We start from the raw sequence: 21,270 nt of genomic DNA on the forward strand, positions 1-21,270 counted from the left end.
TGTGGGTCAGGTTATTTATCGTAGTCTCACTGACACATGCCTATATAAGATGGCGTTTGCACAGTGGTATGGTGGCAAGGTTGTACATTTGTTGAAAAAGATTACAGGACTTATGGAAATTTATGGAAATTTCCACAAGTCCTGTAATTTCCATAAGTCCTGGTCCATAAGGGGGAGGCAGTGTAGTATAGTGATTAAGGAGCAGGACTTGTGACCAAAAGGTTGCCAGTTCAATTCCCCACTGGGGCACTGCTGTTATACCCCTGGGAAAGGTACCTAACCCCCAATTGCCTCAGTAACTATCCAGCTGTATAAATGGACATCACTGTAAGTGATGCAAGTCACTCTGGGTACGAGCATCTGCTAAATACCAATAAGGGAATGTAATGTAAAGATTATCCTGGCCAGGATGCCTTTTCCAGGATGCTACCATTATCCTGGCTACACATGAATGTGACAAATCAGTTCAAAGTTTCACAACTGGGAGAGCAATTGACCAGTGGAGAGCTCATGTGCACAAGGGACAAAGCCATAATTTCACCACATTTCACACACAAGCCCAACTGCTAATGCCACATAGGAGAAAACAATCATCAGTAGTGATAAAGACAAGACAATGGGATCAAACATAATGGCCAGGCTTTGAAGCCAATCTCTCCCTCTTTGTTTTCTAAGGTCCAGTGTAAAATGGCAGGTAGACTGTCCTGTTCATCATATGTTTTTAGCTGTTCTAAACACCATTTGACCATCTGATCATTTCACTGAGTAACAAGGGCACATGCTTTCCTAATGTTACTGTTGCTCATTTGAATCAGTGAAAAATAAAATCAGCTTCAGAAAGTGGAAGGGTATAAGTGTTCTTTGAATTTATCCCTCTTCTGAGGAATATCAAGTTTGGTTAGGCCTTTTGTCAGTTGTCAGTGTTTGGACTAGACTTTCCACAATTCAGGTTTCCTGTGAAAGTGGTGACAAAGACCACAGCCAGCTCCAGGGGAAATGTCTGGTTTCCTTTGTGTCATGAAAGAGTTAGAAGTTGTTCATACCTCCACAAAGTCTTCTATCATGACCCCATAGCAGGGCTCCAGACTGTGACCATTTAGTCGCATTTTGCGACCATTTTTGGAGACACTGCGACTAAATTTTATAACTAGGCGCACCAGTGCAACTTGCTAATATGGCTGCATATGCGACCATTTTTTGAGAGTGTGCGAGTTAAAATTTGAAGTGGTCACATTTGTGCAAGTGCATGATGATCATTAGGCTGTTTTTGTACCCCTCCGGCACAGGTATGGCATTAGCCTCTAGTGATGTGCAGTTCATGAACGAACAAATCTTTTTGAACGAATCTTTGAGGTGAACTGAGTGTACTGAATCACTAGTCTAAAAGATTTGTTCCTTCCTCTTTGCAAACATGCGCGTTGATTAGCTGGCATAGCAGCTCTCCCTCCTGTGGATATTAGCTATGCGCTCTGTCCATGAAGCAATCTATCACAAAACTGTATCAGCAGTACGTTCATGGCGACAACTAGCCAATGGCTGAAATGCTAAAACACTCGAAGCGCCTCCCACTGGCCATCTCGGCACAGCTGATGATGTGGGACAATGCAAAAGATCCGGTGACTACGAAGACTCTAAACTCCCCCCAATGACCTGATGAACTGTTGACAAGTTTTCAGAACAGTTCCTCCAGATTCCAAAGATTCACTGACTATAAGTTCCCAGTACACCAGTTCCGTTCCCCTCAAAAGAGTCACTGACTACGTGTTGCCAGAATTGCTAGTTCTCAGTATAGCAGGCTTGGGCTACATCCGCCATTGACTGTGACGATGCAAAAGGAATCGGAGTGCTTCCGTGACATTATTATAGTAATTAAAATATCATTAAATATTATTTTGCTCATCTACCTGCAATATTATTTTGTATGTACATTTTTAACAGTAGCATATTTTAGGTGCGCACAATGTATCGCAGTTCTTATTTATCACAACTGCAATTTTACGTAGGCTACGATTTATTTAATGTTGACATCCCATTTCCTTTTAACGTGAATAAAGTCCTTATAAATAATTATTGACATATCAACATAGTAGGCTACAAAACAAAACAGAAATGTGATGCATAAGCCTATGCATCACATTTGTAGCGTACTGTGTCTACATTAACAAGAAAAAATACAACATCACTGACTAGGCCTACAAGTATATTAAAATGTTTGGGCTCCGTTAGTTCAAAACTTGTAAAACGAAGTTTTTCGCTTCGGATACAAGCGTGGCTCTTTTATCCTCAGTGCTTTTTTGTTTTATGTACGTAGCCTATTATACGCGTTAAAATATGGTGTATTACCTTCCTAAAGAAGAAATACTATGCGGCCGCATGATTGTTTAAATAGCATGGTGCAGTTTCACGTAATGAATATTAGGATTTAATTATTATTCATTTCATTGACATTTGATTTCACACGTGCTGTTTTGCTGCAGAGCAGGCTAATACTGGACATGATGTTTGGAACAATGCAGAATGATTTTTAAAATGCAATAAAACTATTTACAGATTCGTGTATGCCGCCCGACCGGATATGGAAATGAACGAATCAGTGAGTCAAAGATTCGAATAATTTTATTGTACTGAACAAAAGTAACCAAAACACTAAAAAGAATCGTTTTGAACACCACTCACTGGCTCAGTCGGTCTCTCCCTGCCCGCACACGCGCACTGGTGATGAAACGAGCAAAACAATCCATTTAGCTGTTACCGTGTTCCAAAGATGAAGCGGTCTATAGCTGATTACTTTAACCGTTTTGCACGTAACTTATTTTATGCTATGTAGCATGCCTTATGTTACATGGTTCGTTATGTTTTCATTAGCGTTGTTAAGATTTTCATAGTTCTCACCGCCGCATTTGCTATAACTTTAATGTTAAATCACTGATTCCTCAAAGCTAGAATTTTTCCAATCTCGTGTTCTAATCGCACTGGTTTTAGCATACACGCTAAACGGAAAATCACAGCGGTATGACCCTACACGCGAAAGGGTTAAAAAAAACAAAATGAGGAGAAAGAGGAGGATGCTGGTGGAGAGGGAGAGCCAATGAGAGGTCCCGACTCAGACACAACTGATGATGAGAGTGCAGGTGCAGGCAGAGAGAGACTGACTGAGCCAGTGAAGAAGAAAAAGTACTACTTTCAACCACAATGGCTAACGCAGTACCCGTGCACATGAAAATATTTTGCAAATATCAAGTCTCGAGTCACTGTCAATCTTTACATCAATGCAAAACTAAGGTATGCAAATTAAGACAACTATTCATCAGTATGCAAGGTCACTGATTAATACCATGCTGTACCAGGAAAAAAGGGTGTGTCCAAATCATGTGCTGGTGCGACCACCTGAGAAAGCAGGTAGCACCAGTGCTGCCAGTGGAAAAGTTAGTCTGGAGCCCTGTGTTTACATTTGTAAATTTATTATTTGGTGTTTGTTTAAAAAAAGCACCATTCAACTTAATGATTTTTTTCTCTTAAAGCACTACTCCACTTTGTGACTTTTTCTTTTAAAAGCTGTGTTGTTTCTGTAAATTGTCTATTTATTACCAAAACATTTATCAGTAATACAGTTAGGATGAAAAAAATATGAATGTGTTGCGTTGCATGTCGATTTAAGTGGTGCACCTAAATTTTGTGCTGGTGCTCCTAGAATTTTAAGTAAGGAGCACCAGTGCTACTAGTGGAAGAAGTTAGTCTGGAGCCCTGTCATAGGTTGCTGTGCACATAATTCAATCAAGACTACAAAGGCAACAAATTCAAAAGGAGACTAGGTGGTGGGTGTCTCTTCTGGGCTCCTGTCTGACTTTGGCAGAGGGACATAGAGGAGGGATGACAGCATGATGTAGGTCTCCATAATCTGATTCAGTGGCCTAGACAAGGGTCCTTTTTTGTTCAGACAAAAATGCTCTAAAAGGCGGAGCTGCAGCAGTATGAAGGAAGAGGCCTTCTGTCTTCCTTAGAGGACAAGGTGGGCCATGAGAGAAGCTCAGTGGAAAGCACATGGTCACATATCGCCATGTTCCTATTCCTGTCCAACACTGATGTCCGAGATTGCAATTGCTGGCTTGGCTCACTTTGACAGGACTTTCATTGTTACAGCAACCCACTCACCTACTGCCTCTGAACTGGCCATGAGGGTAGATGAGCTGCCTTGATGGTTTAGAAAGTTACCAGTTATATCAGGACAGGTATAATACCATACTGAAACATCCTGGAATCAGGAAGGTTGTAGCTGATCTGACATGCTCTATAGTGTACCACCATTTAGGCAAAGTTATCAGTCTGAGCTACAGTTCATACTAAAGCCATCTAGGCCTGAAGCAAAAAAACACTATTTAAAAACACAACACTTGCTCAGATTGCTTAACATAATGATATTGATTTAATATAAAACATAATATCAGCAATCATGGTTAGGCATACACCCCTACAAAGGGTGACTTACCATGCATGACATGAATACATTCAGACAGAGAAATAGCAAAACACTTACACAAGAAAACTGCTCCTTACGTGAATACAACCAATCAGAAATATATAAATAGTAAAAATAATTAAAACATCAAAGCTCATCTACATAACTTTTACCATGAAAAAAAACATCCCAGAAAAAAGCAGATCTGACATCGTCTGAATCACTGTTTAGTGAAGGACACTTACATCCTGTGCTCTGGATTTCACCAGCTTCAGCCTGTGCAACATCCTTCCATCCCAGAACACACTCAATCCTCTCCCTTGTGTAGCACCTCCAGCCCTCTGTGGTCTGCTCCCATGCAAGCTGCTCATCTACCCTTCGCTCTGTGATCATTACAGAGAGCACACAGGCCACTGCCCTCCTCCAAGAGGAGGTCCTGTCCAACCAGCACCACCCCAGCCAAACTGAACAGAGCTCTGCAGAATCCACCAATACACAACACCTGGCATTTGACACACACTCTCAATGCATCCGCGCTACCCTCAGATCAGCTCATTCTGCTGGTCCTGTCAGCTGACACAGACCACAGAATGTTCCCACAATGCATTAAACTTTCTACCTCTAGCCTGTATTTGTACTTCTGTTCATGAAACACTGGAGACCTTTTCCTGGTGATGTGTTCTAGAGAAAACACAGAAAAGAGCCATTTCTATTCGAGTTCCAAGGTTGAGCAAAGACCAAGACCCACAGAAGTTGTGGATTTAATAGAAAGCAAACCTTTTCTATTTATTATTGTTTTTTTTAACTTTGCACTTTGAATGCACCACTCAGGCAAGGCAAGTAAGGCAGGTATTGCCATTTAATAGGAAAATACACAGAGCCAAGCATGAAAAAAGACACAATGCAAATGACATAAAATCAGTAATGAAATACTGGAGCAACACATTTTACAAGAAATGGCCACCTGCGACTGTATTCAGATACTGAATGGGAAATACTTTGCTTAAGGGTTATGCACTTAAAACTTTCATTCATTTATTGACATATTGGCTGTTCCCAGTGTGAAAGCCTTTTGCCATCAGTGCACAAACAGGTGCTACAGATTATGAAATCACGGAGGGTCAAAGTTCATCCTGCGCTGGGGGCAGAGTGGGACATTCTTTACACAGAACAGCTGTGATGGGTCTCATAACAAGGATGTAGTCTTAAATAACCTGCATGCATCTATCACCAGACAAAAGCATGGCTCCCTTTGTCTCCCTCAGAGCTCCAGGGAAGGCCTTGAACTTTGAACCTTGAGTCGTGAACTTAAGATCACAATGGTCTTTCATGTGTGTCAGCAAACAAAAACATCTTTAAACTAAGGAGCTCTATTCTCTTCAAACTAAAACTATGCATTTTTGCTAGCAGGTCTGCTGCATTGGAGGCATTCAAATACAACACCTAACATTGCAATGCTAATCTTCTCCTTGAAAAGGTGGGGGGCCTCCCTCAAACACATGTAACACAGCTATTTAATCTACATCTAAAATAACACTTATGCAAAGAGCAAAAAAGACCTGCGACAAAAACAACCTCTTTCAGGTTGTTGTTGTTGACTCTATATAGTCATTTACATCATGAGTCACCTAATATTGAAAACGGAGACAGGGTTTCACTCCCAAATCGGGCTTCGTCTTTCGGCCCGCGTTACATAACACTCCTGTAGTTACGTGAGCAATACTGTTTACATCTGGGTTACCTCTGCTGTAATGAGTAATGGAGTTCTGCTTTGGACAAATGACTAAAAACATTCAGCAGGATGAAACTAAAGTATACAGAACCAACTTAATGAAGGTGAAGAACCGGGAAAAGCTTAAATTTACACTGAAATGTTAAAGGACATTGGTGGAATAAAAAATGATTTCACATTTCACATCCATATATATATGTATACATATTTATCCAAATATAATTAATAATCCAAATCTAATTTGTGGTTAGCTATCCATTGTAGATGAGAGTTAGGCTTCAAATGCAATGAGCAAAGAATAACAGGCAGTACTTTGATTAACACAGAGATACTGTGTGGATGTTGTAAAGGGGATTTTCTTGAATCCCCAGATATCCACTTCCCAAATAGGTCATTATGGTTTGTCAGCGTCCAAGAAAGATAAAAGATATCCTACTTTAATATTAATTCAGATTTAGGGCTGCCTGATGTTGCTGTGTTGGAACCACTGCACATGACATACAAACAGGCAAGATCTGGAACAAGCTATTAATGAAGGAGTATTCTTAAAATGTAAAGTACGTTTAACTGCCTATAAATATTTAGGCTCATAATAGGGCTGCAACTAACGACTATTTTGATAGTCGAATAATCTATCGATTATTGAAACGAATAATTGACTACTCGGATTATAAATCGCACAATTACTCAATGGCTCTTATTTACCTATCAGCTTTTAAATTTAGCTTGAGGTTGTTTTAGGTATATGCTAACTAACAATAAAGATGAGAACAAAAATACGTCTTTTAATGAATGGTTACTAGGACTAATTCAGTGAGGGCAGTTGCTGATTATTCGTTGCACATCTATCTCATATAATAATGTTTGGATACATGTTAGTAATGTAACCAAGGAAATGTGAATGCATTGAGGCTTACAAACCTGAGTTCATCTCTTATCTGCCACTAAACCCTGTTGAGCTATATAGAATTAATGTTTGCAGATGCTCTTTAATGTCATCTTTCAGGAAAGTGCCTCATGAGAAGAAATGATCAGCAAAGGTTATGGATTAATACCCTCATTGAATGAGAAATATTCAACGAAAGACATTTCATTACACCACATAATGTAGCTTTATCATATATAGACTTTAGCCTATAAAGCCAGGATTTGTCCAGCTACTGCATCCTGGCTCGGTATCAACAGCAGTGAATAACAGAGGATTCCAGCAGAGAGCTAGAGTAGAAAAGTATGATACCATACGTCCTGTAGACATGAGTGTACATACAGCACGCATCCCCTGGACACGAGTGCACATAAAGGAGTAAATAAATTTAAAAAAATGCCAAACAAAATATGAGCGTTTATTAACTAATAAGGATCTGGGCTATCCTTTGTATTCAGAACAGCTTCAGTCCTTCTTGGTATGCTGTTATATATTTTTTCAACTGTACCTAGTGAAATATTGGACAATTCTTCAAGAAGGAAAGCCTTCAGTTCTTTGAGAAATGATACTAAATCTACTCTGCACTCTTTTTCCCATGAAGGTTCAATGATATTTAGATGTAATGACTGGTGAGGCTATAGGTGGTGTTTGACTTCTTCCTGGTGCTCATGAAAGCAGTCTTGAATCCCTGAGAGGATATTAAACTATATTACATTATTGGCATTTAGCAGATGCTTTTATCCAGAGTGACTTACACAGGTTACAATTTTTACATATTATTCATTTATCCAGCTGGATATTTACTGAGGCAATTCTGGGTTAAGTACCTGGTCCAATGGTACAGCAGCAGTGCCACAGCGGGGGATTGAAACAACAACTTTTTGGTTATGAGCCCTGCTCCTTACCACTATGCCACACTGCTGCCCTATTATCATCAAACCACCATTTTGACAGACATCTCAGGACTGTCACAAATGTATCAACTATGGCTACTTACATATTGATATTACTTTTTGTTTCAAGAAAACAAAACAAAGCTCTGCAGAAACAATGGTACAAACAAAGGGTTAAGATCCATTCCACATGGAGTGGCTCATGCTCCACATCTAGTTGCCAGCTGCAACAGTGATAGACAGACCAAGGGAAAAGAGCTGTAAAATTGTGCTCTACTGCTCTTGGGTTAAATCTGGATAGTGTACGGAGCGAATGGAGTGCAGGGCTCCCTAAGATCCTACAGACAGTTGAGAGTGAGATCAAGTCACAGGGATAAGGAGCAGCTTACCCATATTTACACACAGTGTCCCCTCCTCAGACACCTATGGGGCAACAAATCATCATAACCTTTTTGTGGGTGAGGCTTCATTAACATACTGATGAAAGAGGTGAAAAGGACTCAAGGTGTTCAGGTGTTCACCACACCTAAATCCATTACAGAAGTCACCGTATGTTCCAAATTCCATCTGCACAACAGCAAATAGATACAGAAAATCACCCAGTACATCCTGAGCGCTTCCCCCTGATGCTGCAAAACACATTTATTTGCATGCTTGAGAGTATTTATAATGAGGAATACAAAACACTGAAAAACGGAGCGTCGCGTGCGTGTACACATACACCTGCATGGCCCCGTGACTTGCAGCCTGGCGTGTAGCTTCTAGTGCCTGCATATCGGAGTCCGGACCAGGTGCAAGGAATGGTCACAGCTGTGAGTGGCACGTCCAAGCCACGTTCACACTCTAAAACAGTCTAATAATCTCTTCGAAGAGCAACGCAACGACGGTCTTCCCGGTCGAGACAGCTGACTTTGTGATTTACAGCGGATCTCACAGTTAAGTCGTAGACATGGTCATCCATTAAAACGAATGAATGACTAAAACCCCTGTTACGTTGCACTGGCGAATGGAGCGCAAAGACAGTTTACTGTCAGTGGAGCATTGTCGTTGCGGCAGAGACAAGGACCAATGGTGGCCATGTCTGCGCCTACTTAATGGGAGATGTGCTTGAGGTCAGGAAGGCCTATGGATCATTTCCACACTCAGTGCGACTATATCTCTTACTGAATAATGATATCGACAGCTTTATTAACTTGGAAAAATAAATGGTCTGCATCGACCCGTGTTTTAATCTAACGGGCTGTAGAGAGAGAAAAAGAAAAAAAAACCCTGTAGCAACTGTTCCCGAAAATGCCTGCAGAGGGATATTCTGTTCACTAGGAAAGCCACTCCAAATGCTTTGAACTGGTGTACAAATATAAATAATAATAATAAAAAAAATCAACATGGAACACAAGGAACACATGTCCCTGCTCACCTAGTGCTGAATATAATGTCATGCCATGGACCAAGTAGGTGTCAGATACATGTGGCAGCGGTAATGTATTGTCAGATATCCGCCGGAGCTCAAGTAGGATGCAAGCCCCCCAAACTGACCAATTTATCTCTAACCGGCATTCATTACGGATTTGAACCAATTAACCAATTATAAGTGATTGTATCATTGTCGTACAGTTTATCATAGCCTACCTTATTAGCGAGGTTCTCTTTGTTGTTTCCCGGTTTATTCCTCCTCAGTTTGATAGATGGAGAGCGGAGGAGATTTTTAATCCGACTCTTTATTGTAGATCCTTCCATAGTCATTTTGAATTTCTTGAACCTCAGAAACAATTTGTAAATGAAGCGATGAATAGTCTATTGTCTGTACAGAAAACCACCAATGTTTGCTCGTTCTGGTACTAACAGTTAGGAGTCGGATATGTCGACGAGCACAAGCAAAATAAAAAGCTAAAATAAAGATACCGTTAAAAGCTCTTCCCCCAAAACATCCCAGGCGGACAAAACATCATAATGGCTCTGTCAAGCATTCGCGTTAGCTCCGCGTAATCTTTCTCCGCACTGAAAGCACTAGTCTTGCAACATATTAGTGCGAGACGGACCCGGCTCCATGGAAGGGCATGTTGCCACGGGATTCGTCTTCATGAAATTGTCCATGTTGCATTTCCACAGTCGTCAGCACTTCCACATCAGTAGAGTCGCAGAGCGCTTGTGCAGCTTCTCGTGTTAACGTTACAAGTCGATGTTGGCTTACGTTGGGTGGTAGGACGAGACCGATTCACGATTTGCTACACAGCAACGTAACCGGTTGGTAGCTGTAATGCTAATTAAGGTTCAGGGAAATTCACAGCTGTGTGATCGTAATTCTTGTTAGCATATAGCCTACCAATAGATTTAAACATGGGCGAGAGGGCCGGCTTTTCAAACGCTCGGGCTTTAATCCGACACAATAAATCCCCGATTCGTAGGATGGCGAAATAGGCTACCAATATAACGTTTAACACTACCTTTGGGAGCCGATTCGAAATATTTAACGTTACAGGAATATTTTTCCAGGGTTATCAACAAAAATGATAAGTTATAACGGAAACCAATGTTAAATCTTTGCCACTAACAACTTTACGGATGCTTGCATTATACAATAGTTAATAGATAACGTTATGAGGTAACTATACCCCCCTAGCAAATAAAACCAAATAAGACGTATGGGCGTGGGTATATTTATCTCAACTAGTGTACAGAATGTACAGTAGGCCTAGGCTATTTAAAATATTTCCTTCTCATTTTCAATTGTCAGTTGACTGGCTAGTTTAGTTACATGTAGCTAGCCCAGATATTGACACAGCAGTGTTAACGTCGGCTTCATTTTGCTACTGATAGTTAGGTCTAACTAAGTTAACGTTACCAAAGAAACTAGCTTAACGTTTAGTTGGTCAAATGCCAAACGCTACTGTAGTAGCAACCTACTGTAAATCTCAAAGGGAGTCGTAATGCCCGTGCTCCAGTATAGCTTCGTTTTTTGTTAATAGGTCGCAACCTAGCTAGCTATGACGCTTTATAAAGTACGGATCTAGCCAGCCAGTAAAAAAAGATAAATCAGTTGCTGCCCCAGTTCAACAATGCAGCGAAGTTTTCCCCACTTCTCTTTGGCCAAGGTTGATTTTTGAGGCGCTTGCTTGAGTAACATTGTGTCCAGCTGCAGGAGAGGTTCCACTCCCTCTGTCGGTAGTGCTCTTCTATTTTTGAAATGGGACGTGTTCAAAATTATGGGGAAGCGAAATACATGTTGTTGTCGCCATCTACTGGTTCAGATGGGACGTTAAGAATATACCCGTTTGCAGAGTAAACTAGATAGTAATTGCACTGCTCGCCTTTCTATGTACAATAGATCATTTGATCAATTATATTTTTCATCACAATAATTCGGTCAGTAAACACCATTTCTGGCCATTACTTTAAAATAACAGGAATACGACTAAATGTCTTTAAAACGAGCAATTTAGTAAAACATTGTTAAAAATGTGATATGAGAGAATTTAGGGAGAGGGTTTTTTTTCGAATACACTTAATATTTAATAGTAAACGCTTCTCAGCGCTGAATGTCTCAGAATATAAGTAGAGACATGAAAAGAAGCACAAATTCATAACACTTGTAGATCAGCGAGTGTTTCCAAGGGACACACGAGTTATAAAATAAAGTACGTAGCCAACCATTAGGCATACTTTTATTTGCACCAATAACACACAGTATACATAAACTATAGCCAAGCTTTTCTAATAGTTGGCTAAACGTTAATTAAAATGCCATACATTTTTCAACTAAGCTGTTGCTATAAATATTGTGTAAAATTTAACTTTGTAAAATTCATATTTTATCTTAGGCAAGAAGTGAAGCAAGCATGCCACAAACACTTGTGTTAATATGAATTTATTTTGAGAAGTCCTTCTCTTGCTCGCTGACTGAAAGCCGAATCACACTGAGGTCCTTGGCTGGAGGTAGTCCATCACATACCTCCTGTTCCCTCTGCCTCCTTCTCCCCTTCCTCGCCCAGTAGGTCAGCTGCCCCAGAACCCTCCAGCACTGCTGCCCCAAACCCTGCTGCAGGTGGAAGATGAGGGGGTCCAGGCACGCATTGAGACAGTAGAGTAGCTGCGAAGCCTCCATCAGCAGGTTGACCACCTGGGCCACCAGGCAGGTGTTACCGCACTCATACAGGGTGAAGAAGATGATGCAAGCTATGATGTGGAGCAGCTGCCCAGGCACCCAGCACATCAGGAAGTTGGCGATGAAGACAGCAATCAGCCAGATGGTCTTGTCCCGACCCTGTGTGCCTCCTGTGCTCCGCTGCTTCTGGGACTGCCTCATTCGGGCCATGATCTTCATGTAGGAGGGGACAACAAGGAGCAGCGGCACACACACCTGCACCGAATAGTAGGACAGGAGGTTGTAGGCAGCACCGGCAGACCTGTACTTGGACATGACCACAGCCCCGCAGTACTTCGTACCATTGCGCCGCACCCAGTAAAGCATGTTGGGGTAGCTGAGGTAGATAAGGAGGACGGTGATGGCCCACATGAGCAGGGAGATCAGCGCAGCATTCCGAGGAGTGCGGATCATGCGTGACTCCAGGGGGAACATGATGGCCAGAAAGCGGTCCGTGCTGATGGCGCAGATGAACATGGTGCTTGAGGTCAAACCGGCAAAGTAGAGGATGTTGCACAGGATGCACAGCGTGCGGCCTATCTCCCAGTTGTACTCAGCAGCCACATAGACCGCCCAGGGGGGCACGGAGGCCAGGAAGGTGAGGTCACACAGCGCCAGGTTCAGCACGCCGATGGTGCCAATGCTCCAATGCTGGGAGGGCCTCAAGCACACCCAAAGGCTGCACAAGTTACCCAGCATGCCCAGCAGAGACAGGAGGTAGTAGAGGGGAGGGATGACTGTGGACGCATAGCTGCGGACGCCAGAACAGTCAAAGTACGGAACCAGAGGCAGGGTCAGGTCATAATTTGGGGTGCAATTTTTGGAGTTTGTCCAGGAGATGTTGTATTCAGGCATGATCGATTCAGACAAGTTCACGTGCAAACTAGAGAGAAGGATCAAATCAAATAGATAGCAAACACTTATAAATGGTACTGATAAGAACATCAGGACACAAGCCATCAGAATGACAAGAACAGACTGTGGACACTCGCTTTGCACATCATGGACACAATCTGCAACAGGTTACTCCATGTATGTACAGCCCTCGTGGTAAAGAAATGTTCCCTTTGCGTTAGTGTTAAATTTAATGTGAACCAATTTCCACCTGAGCTCTCGTTCCATTTACAAAACTTTGCTTGCGTTTGCTTCCATCATCAAGCTTATTTAAATTTCACTCAGTTCATTTTCCCCAAATCTTCTTTTACTGACACAATAAAGATTTAAGTTCATTTTCAGCCTCTTTTCCAAAAGGTCACATAAAGACCCAGCACTATTCTTAATGCTGATTCAACTACATGCATGTTGATGTGGTTCTTCTACTTTTGTATGTTGACAACCTTAATTTACTGTACTAGTATACAAGAAACAGAGACAATGACACATCATACTATATTACATGTCTACAGTTAAAATGTGGAAATTAGACATGAAAAGTAAACTTAAGTTAACAATTAGGTAAAGCCAGACAGTGGGATGCCATTACCAGTATCTTGACAACAAGGGTATCTTTGTATCTGCTAACCCCTAATTAACTGTTGTTTTATTACACAAATGAGAAAACAAGACATTTAAAGCCCAGTATTCTTGCACCTTGAAGTGTTGATTGCCTATTCTACTTCCAGACTAAGGCAATTTTAAAAACACATTCAGACTATCAGATGTAAATGGATGTACTGAAGAAGACACACATATATTACTAACATTTGACACATGCAGCAAAGGTGGAGAAAAACCTTATTACCAGTAGAGTAGCAGAGGATGCCACGCAAGCTGGACAGCTCACTGCCAAATGGGCTGGGTTGGCTGGAACTGGTCCCAAACTTGGTCCTGAACAGCTTCTTATCCAGTGTTGTTCAGCTTTTCTTCAGGAATCATTGATGCTGGGAGTCGGTATTCACAGGGGGCATTAGAAGAAATATCACTGCCTTATATTTACAGGTCACTGATTCACTGTCAGACAAAAAGATGCAGCACCGAAAGGGCCAGTGGAAATGTCAGATTGAAAAATACAAACCAAAAAAACTTGGACTGATTACAGATAGGTGAGTTTTGGGCATTCCAAACTACCAGTTACACAGTGCTATTTTCTAAGCAGTGTCACATGACATCACACAGTTCCAGATACTAAGTACTGCCAGTATTAAGAAAAGCTTGTGGGAAACAAGTTACACACGGTTTTTAAAGTGTTTCATAGTCAAGGAAAGAGGACGCAGCATGAATACCTGTGTATAGTTTTATTTGAAGGCCACAGTCTCTTTCACCAACAGTCTGAAGATAATGGCATCTGAGTGATTGACATTTTATAAAAATATTGTGAATTTCTTTACAAAAATTGGCAGAAAGAAAACTGCCTCATTTTCAGTAGTTTTTTCCCCATTTTTGACAAGCTACACATTTACATTGGTCTTCAACAAAAGATTACTTACACTCAATGATAAATTATGTATTTGCTTGACTATGACACAAAAGAGATGGCTTTCCATTCTGTGATTACATCATGCTAGTCCTTTCAGCATACATGTATTAGACCTTACTTATGTTTAATTACGTATTCTTTACATACACGCATTTCTTTACATATCAACTGTACATATTTACTTGCAATTCCAGTGGTAACACTAAACATAACATACAAATACAAATGCTTGGAAATTCAGACCAATCACACAGGATAGAGACTAAAAGAACTATACTAAAATGTGCATCTGAAATCTTGTACTTTACATAATGTAGTAAAACAGTACTCTGATTAGTGCATTAAGCACAGAGGGGGGTAGTTCTGTTTTACAGGCCAATGGAAAAGAGCATAAAAAAACAAAAATACATAAATCAGGAAAAAAAAAGTTTGTTAGCCTACTGCAAGTGTTCTCCATAAAAATGATGTACTCAAAAAGAGGATAGTACTTTAATTTCACTCAGGGTTTAAGGACTGCTTTTGCCACTGTAATCCACTTTCATTTGAAAAGACACCATCCCAGCCAGACCCGTTTCAGACATGGAGAAAAGGTGCGATGGGTATGTCAACAGGCACACTAGAGAGATGTTCTGGCCTCAAATGACCACAAAAGAAAAAAAAAAACACAAAATAAAAATGTTCACTGCAGTGGTGCATTACATGGAGTAAGTTGTGTGGTTAAAACACCTTGCACATATTCCAGTCAGAAAGTATTAAGAATGATTTCACATTTACAGGTAGCCTGCAATTCTGCTTCAGGTACAGCACCTTGAATTTGACAACCAAGTGGATTCTTCAACTCTAACAAATCAATTTCTTCTTATACTGGTAAGTCCAGCAATCGTAGGCTGTGCAGACCTGCGGCTGAAATCCTCCTAGTTTCTCTCCATATTGCACTAATGCCTTGCCAACAGCACAGTGAGTGTAGGTCTCTGCTGATGGCATGCTTTGCACAAAACAGTTGCTACTGCATAAATACATTTAGATATTCATTGACTGTTGGGAGTGTAATGCTTGGTCTTCTGAAACCATAAGTCTATATTCCAAAAGCAGGCTGCACAATGAACCAGACCTCCTCTCAATCTTTAATGACTCTGATGCTTTCCCTATGTTCACAGCTGAAGGACACAGGGTGATCACATGTAACCTCGACATCACCCAAAATCAAAACAGCCTTACCTTGAAGCTACAGAATTCAGTACTGTCTGCACCATACCGAAGTCAGAGAAGAGCCAAAGGAAATGTTCCTCCTTCATAGAATGTGTTTTTCAAGGCTGGTGGGTGTCAGCTCAGAAAGCTAACTTTCTATTAGTCAAAGACAAAACATTGGGTCTGCTGGGTTGTCTGTAAAGGGTGTGTTTTTAACATTAACAATATTTTTCATGGAAAAAAAATACATTTGAAATCCAATGTGATTTTAATTATTCTTTGCTCTATCAGGGGTACTGTGTTCTGTTGTTGGTCTGTGCTTTGCGTTTTGCTCCTACAGCAGGATCTCAACTTGTAACATTTAAACTAAGGCAAACAAGTCTGTGCATGTGTGAGATGAGATGTCATCCTTGCAATAGTAGCTCATTTAAACAAAGCTGCTCAGCCACCCCTCCTGGTTCCAGGAATCGGACAATCCCTAGGACACAGCAGTACCTCAGGTGTCACCATCAGGGTAATTTAAATAAATGCCAAACAACAGTTCTGTCTGTGCAGTCAGGCAGCCTGCACCAGGGGAAAAGCAATTTGTCCCTCGACAAGACCTTCCAAAAGCACTACTGCCTCAGCACTGACAACAAGCCTTGCATCATCATATTTTCTCATGACTAGCATTATAAAAGCGGGGCTTTGTGACCACCAAACTGCGTTGAGTTGTTATATGGAGTCATTCATAGACCAATATGAACCAATCAAAAAGCTCACCTCTACAGAGCTCCACTGATTGATTCCAGTGATATTAGTCATGTCACTGAAAGCAAATGAAATCTCCATTATGTCCATTATGTTACTAAATAATACCAATGCTCTAACCAAAAATAATTATTATTGAAACATGAAAGCTCTGCCCATTATGTTATTAAATAATAATAATGCTCTAACCAAAGACTTGCCCCACCCAATATGGGAATTGAATCTCTGGAACTGAAAATACCCACAAGAGTACAGTAATATAGTGTAATAATACAGAACCGCGTTTTTATGTGGTCATACATTCTTGCATTCATGTAGCATGCCCTATAAAAGATCTACATTTTTGACATCCTTAAAATGTCTTGTCTTGTGGGGTACATTCTATTTATTGAACTTCCCCTTAAAATTAAGAGGAAGAGGAAAAAAAAGCAACCAATGACAGTGGAAGAACTCTGAGATCAGTGGTGAGTGGTAGGGATGCCTTCCCTGTTTTTCCACTGCTGAAAACCAGGAAAAAAACTCCTTTGGATTTCTGATAGGCACACCAGGTGGTGCTTTCTGAAAGACTGCAAATACATACATATCAACAAGTCCCCAGAGAAGGGGCTCTTCATGTCCCACACCTGGCTGCTGTAGTGTGAGGTATGGGGATGAGGGCTATGAGGCAGCCTGCATGCTGTCCTTTATCTGACTCAGAGCATCTGGAGGGGCTTTAGTGCTGGACATTGCACTGTCCTGAGCTGAAACACTTGTCTTCAGGCCCAGTGGGGCAAGCCTGGGCATGGGTCTCCAGGAGACCTCACAACCCTTCTCACCTCTCTTAGCTTTGGAGTCCATCGCCATAGCAGCACTTCCTACTTTCATCTGCAGTAGTGGGGGCGGAGTCAGAGCTCCACCTTTGATGGAGCTGGTTGGGCTCTGCCGCCCAAAGCTATTGGCTACAGCAGCACTGGTGGGGTCAGGACCTTGCTGCAACTGCTTGCCTTGCTCCAGCACTATTTTGACACACTGTTCTCCCTCCGCCTGTACTTTGACCTCTTCAGGGCAGGTGTCCTTGGACCTCTGCAGATCCTCATCCAGCTGCAGGAACAGGGGGCTGAGGGAGCGCTCGTCATCCCCCTCCAGGTCCCCCACCCGCCCAGCCCACTTGGGCGCTGCCGTCTCCTCCTCCCCCGTCTCTGTCAGTCTGTTCCTGGCCTCCTGTGGGCTGCAGTGGCCGTGGGTAGCCCCCTGTGGCCTTGAATCCTCACTGTTTGTTTGCTGGTTAAGAAAGGCGATCTCACTGAGCAAAGACATCAGCGTTTCCTCTTCCAGGTTGCTGGCAGAGCCCTGCCCTGGCTCCTCCTGTCTGCCACAGGTCACCTGATCCTCCAGCACCTCCCCGTCCTCCAAGGAAGTAGTGCCATGATCCTCTGTGTTGCCACTGTTCTGCATGGAAGCTGGGGGTTGGGCCACCTTCTTCTCTACTTTTTGTGGAAAGGGCACCAGTGACTTGACACTGACTATCTTGGGCAAAGTACAGGTTTTCCTTGCTGCAAATGACACCACAAAATAAGAATATTGTACAATGCATGAATGCATCAGTGGAGGGCAACCTGCATGATACTGGCATTAAACTACTGAGGCACTACCATTTATTCTGTTCAGCTGCATAAAGCACAGGGCGCTTATGAGGCATATCAAAACACACCTTCATACTCTGCACAAACACTACCTGTTGGGCTTGTTTTTACTGCAGAACTGATGACCTGGCCAGGTCCTGCAGGAGAAACTTCTGCAGCAGGGCTCTTGACCCTGATTGGGAATGATATTCCTGGGACATTAATGGTCACTGAAGCCACGCCTGAAATAGACAAAGTCACAGGTCACATCTCTCAAAGATTAACTGGAGGCAACAGGGCCATATTCCAGAATATAGGACACAATTCTTGCAGAACCCCTATAAAAAGCTTACCAGGGATGGCTGAGAGACGACCCCCCATATCTGGGGTCTTGCTGGGCTGTAGGAAAGTGCTGACAGGCTGCAGGGCACCTTTAATAGTTAAGACCTGCTGGTTTGCCACACCCACACCAAGGCCACTGACGAGGGTCCCACTGCTCACCAAAGACAGCAGCGTCCCAGGCAAAGCTGAGAGCAGAGAAAAGAGTAAGGTTGCCTACATGTGCAAGAACTCAGTACAGGTCTACATTCTCAAAGGTGTCCTCAGCTGTGGAAATTATCTACATAATATAGCACAGGGATCTCACTGCCAAAGTTTAGCCCGTTTCTAATATTTAATAGTGTTTCTACTTGGTCAGCTTGTTTCTCGTTTCCATTACAAAATACATTTTTTTCAGAAGACAGCACCAGCACAACAGCTCTGTTTGCCTAAGTGGGGAATCTACAAGGAGGACAGACCTGTGGCTGAAGGTGCAGGGGGCTTCCTGCGGGACAGGATATTGGGTCTGCGCCCCGGGGAACAGGGTGCAGCCAGGCGCCCCTCGGGTGTGGCAGGCTCTTGGGGAGCCTGAGGCATGGTCTGTTTGCTGCTCTTGCGTTTCCTTTGTACCTCCAGACTCTTCTGTTTGGCGCAGATGTCCTGAAGTTTCCTGATGATGAGGTCCTCACTCTTTCCTGCAGGAGGAAGCAATGGGTCACTGTACCAGGGGCTGGAGGAGAGTTTCAGCAGAAAGGGAGGGAGGGAGGAGGCACCGCTCCACTCACCCGATGTCTGTGAGATCTTCCTGATGTAAGCCGCCTGCTGCCGGCTCAGCATCCTCTTCTTCTCCTCCAGGCGGTCGCACTGATCTACCATGGCCTGGATCTCACTGATGGCCTGAAATACATTACAATAACAACTAGCTCATGGAAAGACATGACATTTATGAATAGTATTTCTGATTAAAAGCCTCATTCCAAGTCTTGCTCTTGGTCTTGGGGAACATGGTTAGTTTTTTACCCCCAACTGAGCAGCTGATCTAGTTTGATTTCACTTTTAACCAAACACCGATGTACATTTAATATCTCTTTATTAAAGGGTGGTAAAGATAACAAATGCTAGATGTCCACTGTAAAATAAATATTTTTTGGAGTTGTGTAATATAGAAAAGAGAGGATATTTCCAGTTCTTTGCTGTTAATTGTGCCTTTAAATAAATTCTTACGGAGTAGTAGTATGGATTTAGCATGAAAGTTACATTTAGGATTCACAAACACAGATTGGTTCCTTTACAGTGTGTACTTGCAATAGTGGTCAGGGTTCACTTATTTACAAAACCATGCCAAAGGTCCCATCTTAAAAAATAACTTGTTAAAACGTGATGATATATTTTATTTGTTTATAAATTAGATCTTCTCAGGTTAAAAAAGAAGCCCCAGCTAATTAGCCAACTTCACCCAAATATTAGCCATGACCAACAATTCTGTGTGATGCAACAGGAACATCTTAATCTGAATGTAAATTGCGTTTCTCTCCCTGTGACTGAGAGCTGAAGAATGTGCCAATATGCGATGTCATACAGTGGCAATCTTGACATGGCTGCACTTGATGTGAGAAGGCCCACAGAGGCCTGCTGGGGTCACCTGGTTGAGGATGTAGACTTTGGAGACTTTGGGCATATTCTGGAGGCCCAGGGCCTGCCTCAGCTTGTCAAAGAGGTGCCTGAGCTCGCCCCGCCGCCGCCGTTCCATCACGTTGTGCTGCATGCGGACCACCACTTCACTCACTCCCTCCTCATCCTCCTGCTTCTTCTGCTGCCACAACGACACCAAGCTATTACTGTCCCTGCACCTACACTGCCCAAAACCCACCTGCTTTCAATCAACTCTTTACAGGATCTCTTATTTTTCAAGTAATCACTGCAGCACAAGTGGTTCACAAAACTTCTCCAGACACAAATAAACAATGCATCCTTCCCTCTGTACGGCTGATCACCATGCTAAAAGCTGAGGAACACAGGCTTAAACAATGCCAATTATTTCAACTACAACTCAAGACCATGTAAACACAGCATCACAGGACTGCTTCCCCTGAGATTCTGAATGGAAAGATTTTGATGCATTTAAAAAGCGACAGGTATGCGCATGTGTTTGAACAAACACTTTCATTCAATGTACTTTCAAGTTTCATACAGTTTCTGAAAGACCTGAAATGACGTTTGACTTAAGACTGTAAGGATAAAGAACTGCTGAAACAGACTCACTCTGACTTTCAGTTCAGCTCTCTTTGAATCCTGCACACTCCGTCTGAGGAAGGAGCACATGCAAATTAGTACAATTGTAATTGCCAACTTACCAGCAATGTCTTTCACTAGACATCACAAGAAAATGCAGTAATTAATTAACAGCATAAAAATAATACATATCAAACACACAAGCACACAATGACACAAGTATCACTGAAACTTGAACAATGTCACATGTGCAGAAGGCATACAGTGTACAGACAGTGCTCGGCAAATACATGGTGACATACACTTTGTTCAGCCTCCTCTGCATGGCGGCTGCCTTCATGCGAGCAATGTTGATCTTCTCCGTCAGTTCTTCCACCGTTTCGATGTCCACCGCCTCCCCCTCCTCACTGTCCTCAGACTCCTGCAGAGAGCACTCCATAAGAGCCAAGCCCGCAGTCTTTTCCATTTCCAACCCAATCCAGGAAAGAATCAAAGGGAATTAAAACACACATTCACTCCCTTGGGTGGAAAAAATGATGTTAATACCCATGCTACCAGCAGAGGACGACACTGTGGTTTTGGGAGCTGCGTTCCCCTCTTAAAACAAGCCAGGAAAGC

General features: G+C 42.3%; 3 protein-coding genes across 9 annotated transcripts in view; all 3 read right to left on the bottom strand.

The window, feature by feature from the left end:
* mapkbp1 (mitogen-activated protein kinase binding protein 1) overlaps positions 1 to 10,145 on the bottom strand; it is a 66,108-nt gene extending 55,963 nt beyond the window's left edge. For both annotated transcript variants that reach the window (XM_036541733.1, XM_036541732.1), the window contains exon 1: positions 9,636 to 10,145. In XM_036541733.1, the coding sequence (XP_036397626.1) occupies positions 9,636 to 9,749 (114 nt within the window). In that variant the 5' untranslated portion in view covers positions 9,750 to 10,145. The remainder of the gene's footprint in view (positions 1 to 9,635) is intronic.
* Positions 10,146 to 11,871: 1,726 nt separating this feature from the next.
* On the bottom strand, positions 11,872 to 13,024 carry LOC118786458 (type-1B angiotensin II receptor). The gene has a single exon (XM_036541516.1). It carries the CDS (start codon positions 13,000 to 13,002, stop codon positions 11,872 to 11,874), a length of 1,131 nt encoding a protein of 376 aa, XP_036397409.1. The 5' UTR covers positions 13,003 to 13,024.
* Positions 13,025 to 14,374: 1,350 nt separating this feature from the next.
* The window catches only part of mgaa (MAX dimerization protein MGA a), a 41,517-nt gene continuing 34,621 nt past the window's right edge, over positions 14,375 to 21,270 (bottom strand). For 5 of the 6 annotated variants that reach the window (XM_036541675.1, XM_036541676.1, XM_036541679.1 and 2 more), the window contains 8 exons: positions 20,955 to 21,073; positions 20,683 to 20,725; positions 20,063 to 20,233; positions 19,206 to 19,317; positions 18,900 to 19,115; positions 18,456 to 18,629; positions 18,216 to 18,344; positions 14,375 to 18,033 (listed from right to left, as the gene is read on the bottom strand). In XM_036541675.1, the coding sequence (XP_036397568.1) occupies positions 17,159 to 18,033; positions 18,216 to 18,344; positions 18,456 to 18,629; positions 18,900 to 19,115; positions 19,206 to 19,317; positions 20,063 to 20,233; positions 20,683 to 20,725; positions 20,955 to 21,073 (1,839 nt within the window). In that variant the 3' untranslated portion in view covers positions 14,375 to 17,158. The remainder of the gene's footprint in view (positions 18,034 to 18,215; positions 18,345 to 18,455; positions 18,630 to 18,899; positions 19,116 to 19,205; positions 19,318 to 20,062; positions 20,234 to 20,682; positions 20,726 to 20,954; positions 21,074 to 21,270) is intronic. The other variant, XM_036541677.1, reaches the window with a different exon arrangement.

This window comes from Megalops cyprinoides, chromosome 12 (genome assembly GCF_013368585.1).
Source record: "Megalops cyprinoides isolate fMegCyp1 chromosome 12, fMegCyp1.pri, whole genome shotgun sequence".
Lineage (NCBI taxonomy): Eukaryota > Metazoa > Chordata > Actinopteri > Elopiformes > Megalopidae > Megalops > Megalops cyprinoides.